The sequence below is a fragment of the Trachurus trachurus genome, assembly GCF_905171665.1.
Source record: "Trachurus trachurus genome assembly, chromosome: 16".
NCBI classification, from domain to species: Eukaryota; Metazoa; Chordata; class Actinopteri; order Carangiformes; family Carangidae; genus Trachurus; species Trachurus trachurus.
The window spans coordinates 14488946-14507487 of NC_139902.1; the positions used below are offsets into that span (position 1 = coordinate 14488946).

General features: G+C 46.3%; 1 protein-coding gene across 3 annotated transcripts in view; it reads left to right on the forward strand.

Annotated features, from left to right (window-relative positions):
* The first annotated feature begins 7530 nt into the window (after window positions 1-7530).
* cicb (capicua transcriptional repressor b) overlaps window positions 7531-18542 on the forward strand; it is a 38315-nt gene continuing 27303 nt past the window's right edge. For 2 of the 3 annotated variants that reach the window (XM_083990564.1, XM_083990566.1), the window contains exons 1-2: window positions 7531-7702; window positions 13911-17952. In XM_083990564.1, the coding sequence (XP_083846690.1) occupies window positions 14052-17952 (3901 nt within the window). In that variant the 5' untranslated portion in view covers window positions 7531-7702; window positions 13911-14051. Of the gene's footprint in view, window positions 7703-7954; window positions 7997-13910; window positions 17953-18542 lie in introns of those variants that run through there. The other variant, XM_083990565.1, reaches the window with a different exon arrangement.

Here is an 18542-nt window from a genome sequence, read left to right on the forward strand (position 1 = left end):
CACACACACACACACACACACACACACACACACACACACACACACACACACACACACACTCTCCCACCAAGTCCTGTGTCTGTATTTGAACTGACAGCTGCCTTATTACTACTTTTCATATCTCAGCGGCGGATGAGGCATCAGTCCACCTGCTCTGCACTCTTTTCCCTCTTCTTCTTTCTGTTTCATTTTGTCCCTCGCTCCGTTTCAGGCGTTGTCTGACTTCCTGCTAACAGCGGCGTGATCTGACTCAGTCATGATGTCGCGGGGTAAAAACAGATTGACTGGCGTCTGATTGTAACACAGGCTCTCTCTCAACCTCCACAGTCAAAGAGCAGTAGGCAAACAGCACAAAGATTACATTTCTCTATCAAAAGAATAAAAGTTCCTCAGTTTATTTTTTTGATGTCAATATTGCTATTGATTATTGTTGTTGTTGTTATTATTGTTCTCATTGGGTTATTTACCTCTCCTGGCATTATTACTATTCCATGGTTCTGTTAGCTGTTGCTTTTTATGTTGTGTACATCAATTTGGATGATGTGGAAACCCCCAAACTCCATTCCCTGTTTCAAACCTTCAACCCCCTGAACCAGAAAACCTTTTCCTGTCTTTAATTTTTACAAATGTAATATAACTAAAATGTGTAATATTAATTTTGATGCTGACAGACAAATAACACCGGGGACTGAGAGGGAGGAGCAGTGTCGGAGGATTTTATTTAGGGGCAGAGGGGAAGTGATTTTATCTTTTTTGTCATGTATTGTAATTTTTATTTTATAATGTTACCTTTTTTCTCTCTCAGTCTTGTATATTTTTTCATTTTTTGGGGGGGGAGGGGGGGGTTGTATCATTTTAAAAGAAGAAAAAAGATGTGTATTGTCTATCCTCTCCCTCTTTCAGTCTCTTCTTCTTTCGCCTCATCTCCCCCCTGCAGTTACATAACACTCAGATGGAGAGATGAGAGTTAATACCATGATGTAACATTGAATTTCTCCACTTCTTTCGTGTTTTTTTTTTCAAACTTGTAATTAAGCTGTAATCAGGGTTAATTAAAACTGGTTAAAACCCAATATGAATCTCCTTGTTTGTTTATGACTGTCTCTCATGCACATCCATATTTGTAAATGACAGATAATCAGAGAGCGGAGTTTTATTACCAGGTTATTTGTAAACAAGGAGATTAACCCCTGACTTTTTGTCTAGTCAACAGCAAGCCGGCGGTTTTATGAGGCCGTTTGCTCTTTCAAGATCACTATAGATTACAATGAAAAACCAAAAGACCTTAAATGACACTGTCGTTTTCAGTAAGCACTTCTGAGAAGTGGTCTCCACACAGCTTCACTTCATAGGAGCAAATATCTTGATTTTCATCAACTTTAGTTATCAAAATGTTTAATTGTGTCACAATGACCTAATCAATGAGTCACCTAATCACTTCAGCTCTAGAGCACTGGTTGGTTGATTGCTGGGTCGAAAGAGTCGGAGCATAATTTGTTTTTGTTGAATATCAAAATTCAGTTAAACCTCTAAACCTGACTCATTAAAATGTTAGTGAAAGCCAAAAGACAACACCAGACTATTTCCCGGCCGTAAGCACTGACGCCCTCCCCCCTAGTTGCCTGCTAACAGCCCATAGTCCAAATCATAACCTCATATAACCATTAAAGAAAAGCACTTTGTCTGCAGCACTGCCACCCACCCACCAGCTTCATGTTCACATATTGTCGGACTGAGATGTCACTTCCCGCTCTATTGTCGTTTTTAATTTGATATTGTACAAAAGAGGACAAAGAAGAGGAAAAGGAGTCACTGCTCTCGAAGTGTGATGAGAAACATTTAAAGTAAAAAAACAAAATGCGAGATGAAACTCAGCTCAGCCTTTGTACACACAGAAACACATTTACACAAATGTAAACAATAGAGAACTAACAAACAAAACAGTGAACAAAATGACAATAACTTTTCACCATTATGTAGGTTAATAAAATAACTTGATAAATAAGTCTGCAGATTTTTGGTTCAGTCAAGTCCATTTATGTGTTATGTGAGTTGTTGAAAACTTAAATGATATTTCAAAATGATAGGAACAGTTTAATGCTCTTTGTGTTAATGGGGGATTTCTGGGCTGAAGGACTCAGATGAACTTCACATAGGATTTTACGCTGGAATCACTGTAGGCTAATCGCTTCACTGACGGTTCAAGAAACTAAAATCTACTGAAACTTGTGGCTGTATCACGAGATAATTACTGTATGGAGGCAGCATTTCCTTCATTTCCAGGGAATTTAACCTTTTCTGGCCTCTGACAAGTCATTCAAATGACAGAGGAGAACATCACTGTGGTTGAACTCCTTGGGGTCATAGATGGTGTCTCAGTGTCTCAAGCAGACACTCGTTCATTTTAAACAGTCACTAGAGCCAATGAGGCTGGAAATGTCTGCATTAAAGCATTCATCCACACAGACACCTCTGTGCTCCTCATGTCAGTGTGTGATGTATGACTTCATGTAACCTGGTTTTACCTGCTCTGAACTTGGTCAGGGTCACTATATATATAAATACTGTGTGTGTGTGTGTGTGTGTGTGTGTGTGTACATAGGGATTCCTGGACCCCACTGTTGACACACCAGACATCCAGGTGCTCCATTCACAGCAGAAGAGAGAGAAAGAGAGAGAGAGAGGGACCACAGGAGCCACTGCGCTCTCTCACCTGTGCCACATCCCTCTCCTCTTGCTTCCTCCGAGCGCCTGCTTTCGCGGAAACCTGCGCTGAGCCTGCTCTCTTTTCCACACATAACCACAACCTGTGCATTGTGCAGACACTGCACAGCAAGAAGCCTTTGTTATTTTCACACACAGGAGTGTTGCATTCACTGTCACACTGACGGTACGCTGAAATACAGGAGGCCTGCTAGTAAGTTTACCACATCCTCCACCATACAGAGAAAAGCTGCACCGCACAGGAGTGATGCACTTTCACAGTGACGGCACTTTGTCACACTGAGCACAGACGAGTGTGTGTGCATGCATTGATGTGGTTTTGTTTGAAGCTCTGGTATACTTGTATTTCCTTTTTTCTCCTTCCTTCCCTCGCATCTTTCTGTTCAACCTACATGACCTCGTCTCATGTAGGTTGATCATGTCGGGCCCCTATGCGTCTCATTCAGGGGACTGAAATATCTGAGTGACCTGAGGTGAGAAGGGTGAACTTCGCTCAGTGACACAGGCTCAACATTGCTTTTATATACGCCACTGGAACTTAACTGCTTCACTTTGCTTCCTCACTTTGGTCATTTTGCACTGACTGTCTCCCCCTGTTGTCAGAATACTTTACTGCACATGCTACAGCTGCAAGTCGATAGGGATACAATATTTTCCATTTATTCGATTTACTTTGTGAATATTTGACAGGGGAAAAAAACTTGTATATGTTTAGTCATTTTAAACAAGGTTTCACCAGATAAAAGATGAGGCAACAATTACCAAATCACATTTCTATGTTTAAAGACATCAAAACAGAACAAATGTATGCTCGGTTATCAGTTTATAGGTAAACCTGTCTGAAACTAATGTAATCTAAGTTTCTGATGATCAGTTTTGGTTTTTGTCTCTGTCATATAGCTTACTGTCACTGAAATAAACAGGATTTACAAAACGATACAACACAATATACAACTCGTCAGACACTACAGATTAACACTTGAACACAAACTAATTGTCATACTGAATAGTGTAAGCTATAGTTGAACCAATCTAATAATACCTAAAATGGCCACTGAGATACTTATGAAAAGCCATGTTGAATATGGAAGAGTGGTTGGGCTGGTTTGTGGGTGAGAATTTAATTTATGAACTGAAAGTTCACATAATTTGGTGTAGTAGTATAGAAGAGCACACTTGTATAGTTTATATCCTTATATACAGTTAATGAAACTATGTTAGCCGCAGAGCAACTCGTGTGCAAAACTGAAAGCAACATTTAAAAAATGAAACCTTGAATACTGATGTGATGAGCCTGAGGACTCCTGGTTAAAAAAAAAAAAAAGGTTTGGTAAGTGCTCGTTTTTTATCTTGTCTCTAACACAGACTCCTTTTTTCCTTCTTTCTTCCTGCCAGTCTTTCCTTGAGCCAGGTCCCAGGACACCTGTCCATAAGAGTCCTGTCTTCAGCTCCGGGACATGACGTGGACCCTGAGGAACAGCTGAGTGGTGTAAAGTTACTGTGAACATAAAGCACACAGAGCACAAGGGCCTACTGTTCTCCATACTGCAGCTTGTGCAGACGCCAGCTTCCACACAACTGCTGTTACAAGCTTTAATAACACTAGGAGATGTGCTCTCTGTCTTTTCAGACATATATCAGGGTCATGGGCCAAACTGCATCAGTGTGCAGTAGCTGCTCATGTTTCAGAATGACTCCATTCGTGAGCCATCGGTAGATTTCTGTCTTCATATCTCATGTGGTCCTTTTACTTTAGTGGTTTTATTTCCAGGTTTTATACCAGTGTGTGTGTTGGCAGCATTATCCGACTTTACCCTCACAGGCCTTAGCACTCAGGAAGCCAAGCTAGTGCTCTGCAACAGGAAAGTACAAATCTATTCAAACACTGATTAAAGCCACAATGACTGATGATTTGAAAAACCCTTAAATTAACTCTTAAAGACTCACAAGAAGCAGAGACAGACAGCTCTGCTAATGTTTAGCAGATATCCTGTCTATAGTGTCAGCCATCTTAGTTTAGCCCATCATGCTAATATTTTCTAATTGGCACTAAACACAATGAGGTGCAAGGAATATTGATAGTTTAGCAGGTAGTTGGTTGTCATCCCAAAAAGGATAAATTAGCATCTGAAACTAATTTAATTGAAATTCATCAAGTAGTTCAGGGGGCGTGGGGGGCTGAAACTGGTTTGTCTTTGCTGGATATTTAAATATCCAAGGCCTCATCTGATGACCTGTCTCTGTCACTGTTCTCCAAAGCTGTTTTCACAACCTTTCAGTCCTTTCAGCTTTCTATTTTCATCGCTTGTCTGATGGGGTTTGACGGGGCATGCGTGGTCTGAGTGGAGTGGGTGAGAGGTCAAGGTGAGGGGTCAGAGGTCAGAGGTCATGATAGTGTGAGCATCTGCTTTAAGGAACCCTGAGGTGAGAGACATTCCTGTTGAGGGGTCTGGCTTTTCATGGGGTTACTGTCAGTTTGGACTTAGTTTTACAGGCAAGAGTTATTTCACAGTGATTCTTCTGTGTTTTTGTCCGTTGTCGTCTCTGTACCTATGGCTGGGCTGTCGGCAGAGCCCAGCAGGAACGGAGGGCCTCTGCTGGTGTTTGACTGACAGACCAGTGATGAGCGCACAGAGCGAGGGTGAAGGGTGAAGGCCAGAGGTCAGGATCCCATGGAGAGAGGGGGGAGAGTGGAGCTGGGGACACAGACTGAAGGGGGGTGGGGGACTTGCTAACGAGGTAGGGTGGTCCTAGTGGTGGCATGTAGGGAGAAGAGAGGAAGACTACACTGGAAATAATGACCCAGAGTAGTGGTAGCTAGTGCAAGGCTACAGCCATCAATTAGCTTTCGTTAGCAATATAAAACATGAAGTCTCAGAAAATAGTAAAAAAGTGACCATCACTATTGCCTGAGACCCACCTGAGTAGGAATATTCAAATATTTGACATGTACCAGTGAACCATATTGCAAAGAAAACCCCTTTTATGACAAAATACATTCTCAGGATTGCTGCTAGTTAATTTTCTGTAATGTTTTGTTACAGAGTACTGGTTGATTTCAGGGGGTGGACCCCTGAGGATGTTAGACCTCTATAAAACCAATGCATCTAGCTCTCATACAGCACCTTACGTTTGATGACAGCACAAAGTTATCAAGAAAGACATAATAAATTTACACCACCACCAAAAATAGGAATGATTATTAGCTATACCAGTTCACAGCAAGTTTTTAAATGTGTGGGTTGCAGTACTGGAAAACGACCACTAGATGTCAATCTACAACAACATTTAATCAGCATCCTATCCTCTGCCTTCTTCTCTCTCACTCACACACAGAAAGTGTTAAACACACTGTTGCAAAATATACAGCTCCCTTTCAACCAATCAGGACTTCCCTCTGTTTTTAGATCTACACATCCCTTCTCTCCATCACTGAGGCCGAGTGGGAGATCAGCCTGCACGCATCACATCACACCGGCAGGGGACGCTGCTCCTGCGAGGTCCTGCACGGTGTCTGTCTCAGCATGAGTCTGGTCCTCTCTACTACATACGGAGCACAGATTATGTAATGTTTACTATTACGGCACTTTATCTATTTTTGCATGGTGGTGTGATCTGTCTTTTGAGATGCAGAGGTCAAAGGTCACAGCCTCACGGATACCCCTGTATCTGAGTTATCACACGTGCACGTAAAAGGCCCGTCTCACGCGCCATATGCACATCTTTTTTCCCCCCAGTCAGGACTCAGCGCACCGGTTCGTCTTCACCACCGCTGCCTGCGAGTTGCAAACACGGGGTTAGCCGAGTTTACGCCAGACCACGCCCCCTCGGTCCAGCTGGTGGCAACACTCGTGATGACATCACCGCCGCGCGCGCCCATTGGCCCCGAGACGTCGCACACCTGTCCAATCGTCTGCCGGTGAGGTGACGTCAGCGGAGACCGGTCCCGTTCACTTCCAGCGGAGTGGGCGGGGCGGAGACGGTACCGACGTCAGAGCAAGCGGGATGCTGCGCCGCCATTGGCCGAGAGTGGTGAAAGTGAGCGTCTGTTGCTGAGAGAAAAGGGAGAGAGGGAGAGAGAGACGGAGTTTGGTGGCAAGTGGCGGCGGCTGCAGCGCAGAGGAGAAAAGTCGTCCAGTTCCGAGACAAAACTTTTTCAAACGTGCACCCACACGCTCATTTCTCTCCCGTGTGTAAGTCATTGTGTGTGCTCACTCTGTGTGCCTGAATGATGATGATGATGATGGTGACACTAACACGGCGGCTGCAACAACAGCAGAGACACAGGAAGCCGTGTGACACAGAACAGAAGTGGTGCCCACCACCGCATTGTGGTGCTTTAATCCTGCTGCACCAACTTCTTCTTGGACAGGCATAAGCGTTGATGCATTATCACCGTCTGCACAGGGATGGCACTTGTGCTGTCAATTATGGTAAACATACTCCTTTTCAGAAGGGGAGGGGGCATTTGTGCCTTTCTATTGGCTCCCGGTGATGTGCTCCCTCCCCTCGGCCCTCCCTCATGCTGTTCCTATGGTTCCCAAAGCTCTTATTGGATACTGTAAAGTTTGGGACAGGGCACCGGCTCGGCTCAGCATCCGCACCGCCATTGGCTGCGGCCGCACGTCCGTCAAACGCACTTTGACAGCCGGCCACGCCCACCGCGGTGTAGCGCCGCCTCTGATTGGCTACTGTACCTGTCAGCAAACTCTGATTGGTCAGCTCGCCCAGCTGTTAGTGGTTCATTCACCATTTTGTGACTGTAGTGGGAAAAGAAGACCGATAGTTTTTTATATCCTTGTTTGAGTTTCTGTGGGGGAAAGACATGTTTTGCGGAGGAAAAGTAAAGTGTGAGGCCGAACCGCACAGTCGTCACAGCCGACAGCCAACGGATGTTACCGGGAGTTGCGCGGGCCTCCTCGGCAGCAGAATAAGACCATAAATCTTTCTCTGGCGGAGGAAAAAATCTCTGTTTGGGGTGAGTTGAAACTTAGTTAGCAAACGGCAGAGGAGCTCCACTGACACGGATTTTCCACTCGCAGTGGGCAGCGAGTTAGCACGAGACGAGTATCAACTGCCAACGGTCGGTCGCGTGCTCCGCTACCGTCCGAAGAAACGGAGTGACACCGAGGTAGAGAGAGAGAGAGGGAGAGAGAGAGGGGAGGGGTGAGGGTGTAACAGCCTAAAAACTTTCTCAAATGTTTTTACCGCAGTCCCACGGACGACGGAGAAACGTTTTAGCTTCCCGCGGGGTGGATATCACCACATCACGGTTAGTGTTGAGCACTTTTTCCTTGACCTTAGTTTTTTTCCCCGAGTTTAGCGCGGAGCAGCGCTGGCGTAGTAACAGAAAGAAGAAGAAAAAACAAAAAACAAGCGACCTATTTGCAGCATTGCAGCCCCCAAAAATGTTTTTACCAATGGCCACGCGAGCTGCTTATTTTTTATTATTATTATTTGTGTTTATGAAATGGAGCCGGGGAGAAAATGGGAAAACAACACGAGAGCGTGTAACATCCCGTTTCCTTGTGGTCTGGCAGACGGTGTCATTATGTGGGTACTAGTAGTCTGCATCCGCTGCGTACTACGACTACTACAACCACCACCACCACTACTACTAACGTTACCGAGCTGCTTACTAGAGCGAAACACCGACACGGACAGATTGGTGCTTTTTTCCAACTTGTTTAAAATCACACAGGCGGACTGTCACTCCACTGGCTCCATTAGGGAAGCCTCTCTGGAGTGGGTTGCGTGTGTGTGTGTGTATGTGTACCTACTCCGGGCGCTGTAGTTGGATCATTTGCATGCCAAACACCGTTGTATGGAGAAGAATCAGGGCCCTGTCTGTAGTTGGGATATTAAAGCGTCACTTGAAACCGGTTGTTTGTGTTGTTTGTGTTACCGAGCAGCGTACAGCAGCAGCAGCAGCAGCGCAGACCGGCTGACTGCCTCGAGTCATAATACTCCTTTGACATTGTGTAGCGCCTCTCGTAGTACTCGCAGAGATCAGCGCACAGAAGCCGGGGATGCATTCGGTGTTTTCTCGGCTCTTCCCTCGCCGACACTCCACTTTTCCTGCACTGCAAGCCTGCAATCAGAGTCGCTTCACCCTTGACATCTCTGACTGGGCAGTTTTAAACAGTTCTGTCATTTTATGAAAGGCTGTATTTTAAGTGATAGGAATTTAATGCCTGGCTTTGACATAATTTTTTATTTTTTATTTTTTGAAAGTGTCCTCATCTGTCCTGCAGATTTACACTGTGGCATGCATTCCTCATGTCTTCATCATCGCACTTGTTTACAACAGAAGACAAACCCCTGATGGTGTAGGCATCTTTGCATTGCTTGTAGAGCAGTTGGCCATTGATGTGGCATTGGCAGTTCTGCCATTTGGTCCCAAACAGGAGCAGTCACCCCTGATCTATGCTACAGCCTCCTGATCAATATGGGCCAGAATCATGCACAAATTCTAGGCCTCGATGTTTCTTTTTTTTTGATGGATATAATATCTTCAGAAAGATATGCCATCCACTAAACAGCTGCCAGAATTCATACTACGTCACAATGGATGCTCTTCAAAACAAGCGGGCACACACACACTTCATCGCTCGTCGTACATACACACTCCTCTTGCTACACCTAAAATACCCTAACGAAATGTCTGTCTTTTACTTGTGTTATGTTGCCTGTACGATCACATCCCACTCACTCATGAGAGCACAAACCAAAGTGTGTGTGTATGCATGTGTAACAGAGAGCATGTACAGTTTTTTTTGTGTATCATGTGTTTTTTTTTCTGCTGTTTCATGTGTGAGTGTTTTCCCCGGTGACCCAGTTAAGGGCAAAGCCACCCTGCCATGCTGGAGTGGGCCACGGCAGGCTTCACTATCATGGCCGCACTACAGCCTTCCTCTGTTGTACCATCGCACGTTCTTCTCTCTCCATCCCTGTCCTCGTCACTGCAGCCCTGCGCCCATACAGACACCCATAAAATGCTTTTAGGAGAGGGATGAGCTGCAGTGTGCCTGGTAACTACGTATACACTCACACTGACATATAGTGAAAATGCTCCGTCGAACAAGGTGCCACCTGAAGACAGCCGTGCAGTCATATACCTTGTGGTCTATAAGCAGTTCAAATCCCTCACACACACACTCTGTGCCATGTTGCGGTGGGGCATAGGCGACATCCTCTACGACCGACTGAATGAAGTGGCATCGAGCTTGAGGTTTAGTGGGGTTGTACAGTCCAGTAATAAATACTGCACAACTACTTCCTCTTGTATAGTGTTGACATTAAGTTTAGATTTTCTTATGAATGACCATTTTGTGTTTGTGCGTTCTTGTGTGTGTGTGTGTGTGTGTGTGTGTGAGTGTGTTTGGCACATACGTGCACCCATTGTCCAGCAGGTAAAGAAATCACCAGTAAGGCTTTGTTTGCATGAAATTGTATATTTTTAATCTCAAAATTTATGAACGCTCAAAGTCATTTTTACAGGTCTTTTTTTTACAGAAATACAAAAGTTATACTGGCTGGAGTGTAAGCTCCTGTGCGTGCGTGTGTGGACAAGTGTTTATATGGCGCAGTAAATGTGTGAGTGTGAGACAATATATAGGTCCAAGGGAGATTTTAACAGTGTATGCATGACTACACTGTAAATTCCAGGGAGAGCATTTAGTGTGTGTGTAAAGTTTGATGTTGCTATGCTGCGGAGGGGTGAGGGGTGAGGGGGGGGGGGGGGGGGGGGGGGGTTACTTTGTGCGTTCCTGTTCGTTTAATGGGTGAAGCAGCATCTTTTTAAGGAGGAGTTCAGTTCAACGCCATGGAGACGATGGCCGTCGATTATCTGTCTCTTCAGGATTTACAGTTGCTTTAGACCAGACCAGCAAATATCTTGCTCTCTAATGCTTGAAGGTGTAGACGTCTTGAATTGCCAAAATTATGACTGACTTCCTCTCCGCTTCATCTGGATTCGCCCCAGAGGACAACCAGAATTTTCACAATTCTTTTTATTTATTCCTTAATTTTTTTGGCCCTTGGCTTTAATGAACAACTTGATTTAAACTTTCTTTTGGCATCTTGGGTTGTAGCTAACACTAAAGAGTTGAAGGTCTGCAGTTATATTCAATTAAGGGATATTTTTTGATCACACACTGTGTAATTCTTCTGATTTTTAGGGAGGAATTATGGGCTTATATTAGGACTATGTGAATGTTAAAATCCTGTTCCATTTATTATATGGTAGCACTGCAATTATAGATGCTTCCTGCATAAATTCATATACTTTTCCCTGTAATTTAGTACAACATATCTGGTGTTTTTGGCAACCTTGGTATTTTGTCTGGAATTTCAAATAGAATCCTGTGGATAAAATTATTGCTTGTCCACGTAACATGTGTTTCTGGATGGACTCACATGGTTGAGGCTTTCATTGATTAATGAATTGTTTTAGGGAGGCTATAAGCCTTCACCAAATACTCAGTTCTGAAAGTGAAGATAGGTCAGTGTGTAATTCTGAGAGTCCACTGCTATCTACATGTTGTGCACACAGTCTGTTGTGCCGTCCGGTGCCTCAAAGTTACAGAACGGGAATATACACACATGCCTGCCGATGGCTTATCAGCCAAAGCCTAGAGCATTTTGGGAGACCATGAGCATGACCAAACGCATTTTTCTATGCTAAGATCAGATCCTCACAAGTCATTCAGTTAACCAGTCAGTCGGCCAAGTGGCCCTGACTCCTTCCTGTCTCTTTCAGTGCACTACAGTACCAACACTCCCAGCCGAGGCCTCAGTGTGTACTCTAATGAAGGGGTACTTGGCCTGGTGCTGGTAGGATGTGCATTCCTGCACTAAGAGTTTTCTGTCTTTTTCCACTTTGTCTGGAATAGACGATTTACACATGTAATTTACAAAGATCTGCTGTAATTAGAGTGATGTAGTGGATGGTGTTTCACTTTATGTTCCTCTCTTTATTTTTTATTTTTTTTAATTTTTGTTGGCAATATGGCCTGTTATATGTCCCACAATATATATTTTTATTTAGCATTATAATATCAAAAGTATCCCCAATATTTTAGATTTTTTTCATACATTCATACAAGATAAAGTAAATAATCTCCAGTTGCAGACATCTTTTAATAAGACAGCACATATCAATAGGACATGGTCTTTCAAATGTTTGCATCTGCAGGAAGCAACACAGTCACAGTAGAGTGAGTAAATGCCAGATGTGAACCTACACACATAGTGCTACTGCAATTAAATACAAGCCAACAGTAACAAAGTACTGGTGTGGGTAGAGCTTACAGTCAGTCAGTTCATATTAGTAGTATGTAAATGTTGTTCATTTCCAGTCATTAACAATCACAAAGTACTGAAAATAAGGAATAATGAAATGATGATTCAGTAATGAAAATGAAAGCAAGTGTGTGTGTTTATACAGTAAATATTGTGAGAGGTTAGAGGTTAAAATGGAGAGTCAGCGACGAGTGTGTGAATGACTCGGGTTGTTTATTAGTCATTCAGGACCAGGAAGAGGTGATTTTCTGTACTGCAGGAAGTGGAGGTGGTGTGATACTGGCGTATGTTGGGGATTGTTTGCTACGGCAAGCAAACGGTTAATAGTAAGGTCACCTTATGTGTGTGTGTGTGTGTTTGTGTGACAAACTTTTCCAGTGTCTAGGACATGAAGTGTGAGTATATGCGTGCTGTACGAATTTGTGCATGTTGTCTTGTCTTTATTTGTGGGAATGCAGGCATTTGCACACGTTGGTGAGTTGCTGAGTTGCTGAGCTTAATCGAGGGAAGCACATATGCACAAGTGTGCATACGAGTGTGTGTGTGTGTGTGTGTGTGTGTGTGTGTGTGCGCGTTTGTGTGAGTGTGTGTGTGAGAGAGAGACTGTATTTAGCCTGTAATCTTGCATCAGTGAGTGTGCCTGATCCTGTGCCAGCCTTTTAATTTCTCTCATTTTGGGCGTATCTTACCATGGCAGATTATTCCAATTATATTGTCTTTTTTGCAGAACTGTGTGTGTACGTGTATGTTTGTGTGTGTGCGTGTGTGTGCGTGTCAGAGAGACAATGACAAAAAGGCAACTGGGAAAGACTGAGACATCGAGAAAGAGTGAGAGAGGTCCAGTGAGTGCGAGAATGACTGTGGAAATTCCCAGTGACTACACAAGAGCAGCCTATTTGAACAAACAGCCAACAGCCGCATACTCCTACCTCCTTCTCTCCTTTTCTTTCTGTCTCTCTCTCTCTCTCTCTCTCTCCCTCTCACTTATGTGTTGTAGGCTGACCTCACCCGGGCCACTGCCAGCCCTTTTCCTCCTGATGGAAGTCAAAATAAATGCCGTGCAGTTGTTGCGATCGCTAGTTGAACGTGGAGTATCAAGTCCATAATACATAGCATGAGAAAACTACACTGTCGCATGTCGACGTATCTGGAGGGAGTACAGTGGAGAGATCAGGCGACCTGTAGTATCAGACTCAACTGTGTGTGTGTGTGTGTGTGTGTGTGTGTGTGTGTGTGTGTGTGCGCCACATAGAGGGATCGAGGAGAAGCATTTTTGTCTCTGCATGCATTTAAAGAGATGTAGGCCTCATTAAAGGCAGACTGTAAGAGACAAATTGAAGCAAGTGACCTTGGATGTTTACGTTTCTTTCTTTCTTTCTTTCTTTCTTTCTTTCTTTCTTTCTTTCTTTCTTTCTTTCTTTCTTTCTTTCTTTCTTTCTTTCTTTCTTTCTTTCTTTCTATCTTTCTGTCATGACAACCAAAACACAAACAGTTGTTTATTTAATTATATATAATATAGTATTTTCTAAGAAAAACACTTCTCCATGATTTTCATCATGCAGTCATTTTTATAAACATTTTTTGTCCGGTTTTAAAATGGTGGATAATTGATGATCATTGTTGGAATTAAGATTTTATGTTTCCAGTACACAAACTTGCACTTACAGACAAGTACACACAAGCTTGCATGCTTGCATGCACACTGTAGTGAAGCAGGCAGACATGGAGGGTGAGTGAGAGCATACGGTAGATATTGAGTCGGTGTGATAGCCAGTGCAGAGTAGCATGCTTCCAGGTATGACGTCATTTTTATTCTCAGCGATTTTTGATTATGAAGATAATAAATGACCACCTGTCTTCTGCTTCTACCCCTTCCTTTCCAGACACTAACACAGAGGACAGAAGGACAGAGAAGGGGGTGACGAAAAAGCAGAGAGAAAGACAAAAAACAAAAGGAGTGCCTTAGAAGTGAAAGAAGAGGAGCGCCACACAATCTGCAGTACTTTGTGAATAGTGAAGAAGAGATGAGGCCAATAAAGAAACACAGAGGGCGTTCTCCGCCGCTAACTAGAGGCAGAGGGGGGAGAAGAAGAGGAGGCTCTCAGCCCCTCCAAGAGAAAGACCCCAAAAGAGTCAAGAGGGAGACGCTCGTCAAAACCACACAGCACACACCCAACGCTCCCTCCACACGCAAACAGAGTCTGCCCACAGCCACCAACTCCAATGAAGAACCAATCACAAACAGCAATAGCCCCACGGGGGAGGAGTCTACTGAGCCGAGGAAACCTGTGGAGTTTGTGGAGAAAGATGGGAAGACGGCAGAACAAAAGACGGACAGGGATAAGATTGTGGGCACGAATGGTAACAGTGCTATGTCCACTGATACTGTAGCATTTCCTACCTCTGCCCCAGCGCCACTCTCCACAGCTGCACCACCTCTGGCCGCCAGTCACAGCCCCGGTCTGGGCTCAGTCTCAAGTAGGAAAACAGCCACATTTAAGGCTCGTGTCCCCAAGAAGAAATATACATATGAGCACTTTGCAAACAATGCAAGTGCCCTGACTACCATTCCTACCTCCAGCCCTGCACTCATACACAACAGTTACTGCAATATTAACAGCAAAATTAGTGATAATGTGAACACATCCAATAATAACTTCAAGAGTAGTAACAGTATTAGTAATAAAAGCATTAGTATTAGCATCAATAGTAGTACTAACAGTAACACTACAAGTGGTATTAACAATATGACTAACAGTAGTAACAGTAGTGCTGGGAGCCATAGTACTTTTATTAATAGCAGTAATAGTAGAAGTAATAATTGCTCAGGTAATCAGCCATCAGTGCTAACTGTGGATAGTAAAGCTACACAAGCAAACCATTTTGTCTCCATGGACGATAGGGCCCTCAGGACAGCAAACTCCCAGGAAAAAGAGTCCCATTCTGGTGAAAACGAGTCAGACGGGGCCCCTAACTCAGTGCGCTCCTCGTCCACTGATACAGCCAGCGAGCACTCGGCCGACCTGGATGTGATGGAAGCAACAGGGCCAAGCCCTCACCCAAAAAACTGCCACATCCCAGCCCCCCTCCATAACTCACACCCAGAGGAGGCCAGTCTTTCAGGGGGGCTAGCTGAGGCTCTCGCCAAAGGCATGAAGAACCAGAGGGTCCTGGCCCGCCAGGTGAAGAGGACAACGGAGAGTGGGGCTGGGGCTGCAGGGGACAGAGGGGTCAAGGACAGAGACTCATGCCCCTTCCTGTCACCTGTGTTCAGACCGGGGGTAGTTCGCAGGGTGAGTGGGGGTACCGTCGATGTCCAGCTCCAAGGAGAGGAGACCCTTGTTAAATATCCGTTCCATGGTGGAACCGTGATGACATCATCATCATCATCAGGGGCCGATAGCACTGTGGAGTTTATTTTAGACGCACCTCCCCCAGGCATGGCACCTGTGGCTGTTGGGACCCGAGTGTGTGTGCCCTTTGGTGGAGAGGAGGGGGGTCCTCTGCTGTACAGAGAAGGGATTGTCACTCAGATGGACCCCCACCCTGGTGTTTCATTTCCCTATCAGGTGCTCTTGAACGAGGACAGAGAGACTCTGGGTGACGGTGGGGCGGCAGCGGAGGAGACGGAGAAAAGGACAGCTAACGGTAAAGCCGTGTGGGTCTCCCGACAGAGCCTGAGACTGCTCACCCCTCCCTGGGAAGTCCCACATTTGGACGGAGGGAGGGCAAAGGAGAGAGAACGGGAGAGGGAGAGGGAAGAGAGGGAGCGGAGGGAGGAGATGGAGGTAGAGAGGGAGGTGTGCCAGCTGAGCATTGGGATGGGGGTGCTGGGAGGGGGGGCGAGGTTGGGCCACGGTTTTGCACACGAAGGGGTCACAGGAGGGCATCCCTACGGAAACGTACACCCACCTCCTCCCCACTCCTCCACCGTGACGTCCGGTGCGGCCGTCAGCACAGTTCACGGCTGTGGAAACAACTACTCGGACAGAGAGAGACAGAAACAGCCAAACACTCCCGAGGAAGACGTCGAGGTGTCTCGCTTTAGCATGGGCCTCGCGGTCGCTCCTAAACCAGCAGCCGGGACGTCTCAGCAGAGGAACATCGTCTCCAAGTCCAGCGGCTACCCTCCCTCCTCCTCCCATCTCACCGTGGTGAGGGGGCTGGGACCTCCACACCTCTCCACCCTAGCTAGTCCTCAGCCGCCCCCCTCCCCTGCCTTACTGGGGTCTGAAATGAACAACACCACTCCAAACCTACCTCCATCCAAGACCACCCCAACCCAGACCCCTACTCCCACTTCCGGCGGGGGGTCCTCCTCTACCTCCTCTCGCTCTCGGACCCCCCTCTCGCTGGCTCAACAGAAGTACAAGAAGGGTGACGTGGTGTGCACCCCCAACGGTATCCGTAAGAAGTTCAACGGTAAGCAGTGGCGGAGGCTGTGCTCCAGGGAGGGCTGCATGAAGGAGTCCCAGCGCCGAGGGTACTGCTCCAGACACTTATCCATGAGGACCAAAGAGATGGAGGCGGCCGGGGGGGAGAGGGGAGGAGGGGGCAGCAGCTCAGGGACAGTCACCCCCTCTGACCTGAGAGGCAGAGCCAGTAGTGAGTTTGAATGGGACGACACGTCAAGAGAGAGCAGCGAGACCAGTAGCAGAGGAGACTCCAGGCCCCGTCTCGTCCTCCCCTCCCTGCTCCCCCCTGATCTGTCTTCACGCTTCGACTTCGACGAGTGCGAGGCCGCCACCATGCTCGTGTCGTTAGGGAGCTCTCGCTCCGGCACCCCCTCCTTTTCCCCCATCTCAAACCAGTCACCCTTCTCCCCTGCCCCCTCTCCCTCGCCCTCCCCGCTGTTCGGCTTCAGGCCGGCCAACTTCTCCCCCATCACCGCCTCCCCGGTCCTGCAGCACCGGAGGCACAGGCAGCCCAGTGGCACGGGGGGAGGAGGGGGAGGGGGCAGTAAAGCAGGAACCTCGGCTGGGGGGGCAGAAAGGGAGAGACACACTTCAGGCATCCAGCCCTCCTTCCACACCAACCTGACGTTTACCGTCCCCATGAGCCCCAGCAAACGGAAGCCAGACGCACCTCCTCCCCCGCCGCTCCTCTCACACCACCACGACTACACACCCAAGACGGAGTTGGACCAGGGGGACCTCAACTCTTTCAGGGTGCTGTCCCCCCAAACACCAGCTTCACATTCCCGTACGCACACACCCACCTTCCCCCGACCCAGAGGAGTGACCACTCCTTCCTCCAGCAGGCCCCCGTCCTCCACCGCCGTCTCTCCTCCTCCTCTACTGGTGTCTCCAACTCCTCCTTCACCACTCACCCCTGACGGAGGTGCTCGTCGCGTGGTCCCTGTTCCCCAACAGGCTTTGCGGGACTCCCCTGTCATTGTGAGGAATCCCGAAGTCCCACTGGCAAAATTTACAGAATGTCCCCTGGGAAGAGGAGGAGGAGGAGGAGGAGGAGGAGGTGGAAACGAGGGAGGGGTAGATAACACAACATCTAAAGACATCGGCTTAACACCCCTCACCCCTCAGCCAATTTCTGGCCTTCAAGTTCCCGTCCCCATTAACGCTGCTACAGCCACAGTACCCAACGGCGCCGTCCTTTTACGAAGCCCAGGCCAAACTCTGGTGCTTGTGTCCCCGACACCTTCCTCCCTGCCCACCACTGACACCCCCGCAACCCCCCTGCAGGCCCTGTCAGTTACTGTCAGCACCGCAGTCACAGCTCACGCTCCAAGTAGCACGGACAGCTCTGGGGACCGAGAGGAGAACAGGGGGACGGGGTTTGGGGGTGAGGTCCAGCAGCCAGTTCCTTGTCACCCCTCTCCCACGGCACTGCTGCCCTTGATCCTGCCAGCGGAAAGCCTTCACCCAGTTCCACGAAAGGACATCATCATGGGACGTCCTGGCACAGGTGAGAATTGCTTCATCAGAGTGGGGATATTTTGTGTGTGAGGTCACTGACTTTGATGGAAAGAGGAAAAACTTTGTCTTATTTTATGAATTAAACTGCAGTTATTTCCCGCCCATAACAGGACCTATGTGGAATAAGCATATTAAATGGTATATTATAGAAAATCTCCAAGCCATAATGAAAGAATGAAAAATAAACATCATTCCTTAAAAGGACTGTATCATGTTGACAAGAGAAAAATACATCAAAATAGATCATTAATATTTTATATTGCAGCTATTTAAAAATGAAGAGTTGTTACACAAAATTGTCAAAAAGCTGGCTCTTTTTTTTTATTATTCACTACCAACATCACTGTTGATATGTTTTTTTTTTTTAAAACATAACTCACATCAACCTTTATTCCTCCATGATATTTCAAAAGTCTCTGTATTTACAGATAAAAAAATGAGGGGGAAATTTTCCTCTGTTATTTTAACAAATCCCCACTTGACCTCAAAGCAAGATTTTTATTTTTATTTTCTTGCAACATCCAGTAGTGTAGTATAAAGTGTTAAAGGCCACTCTTATTAGCAGTAGAGTATACTCAC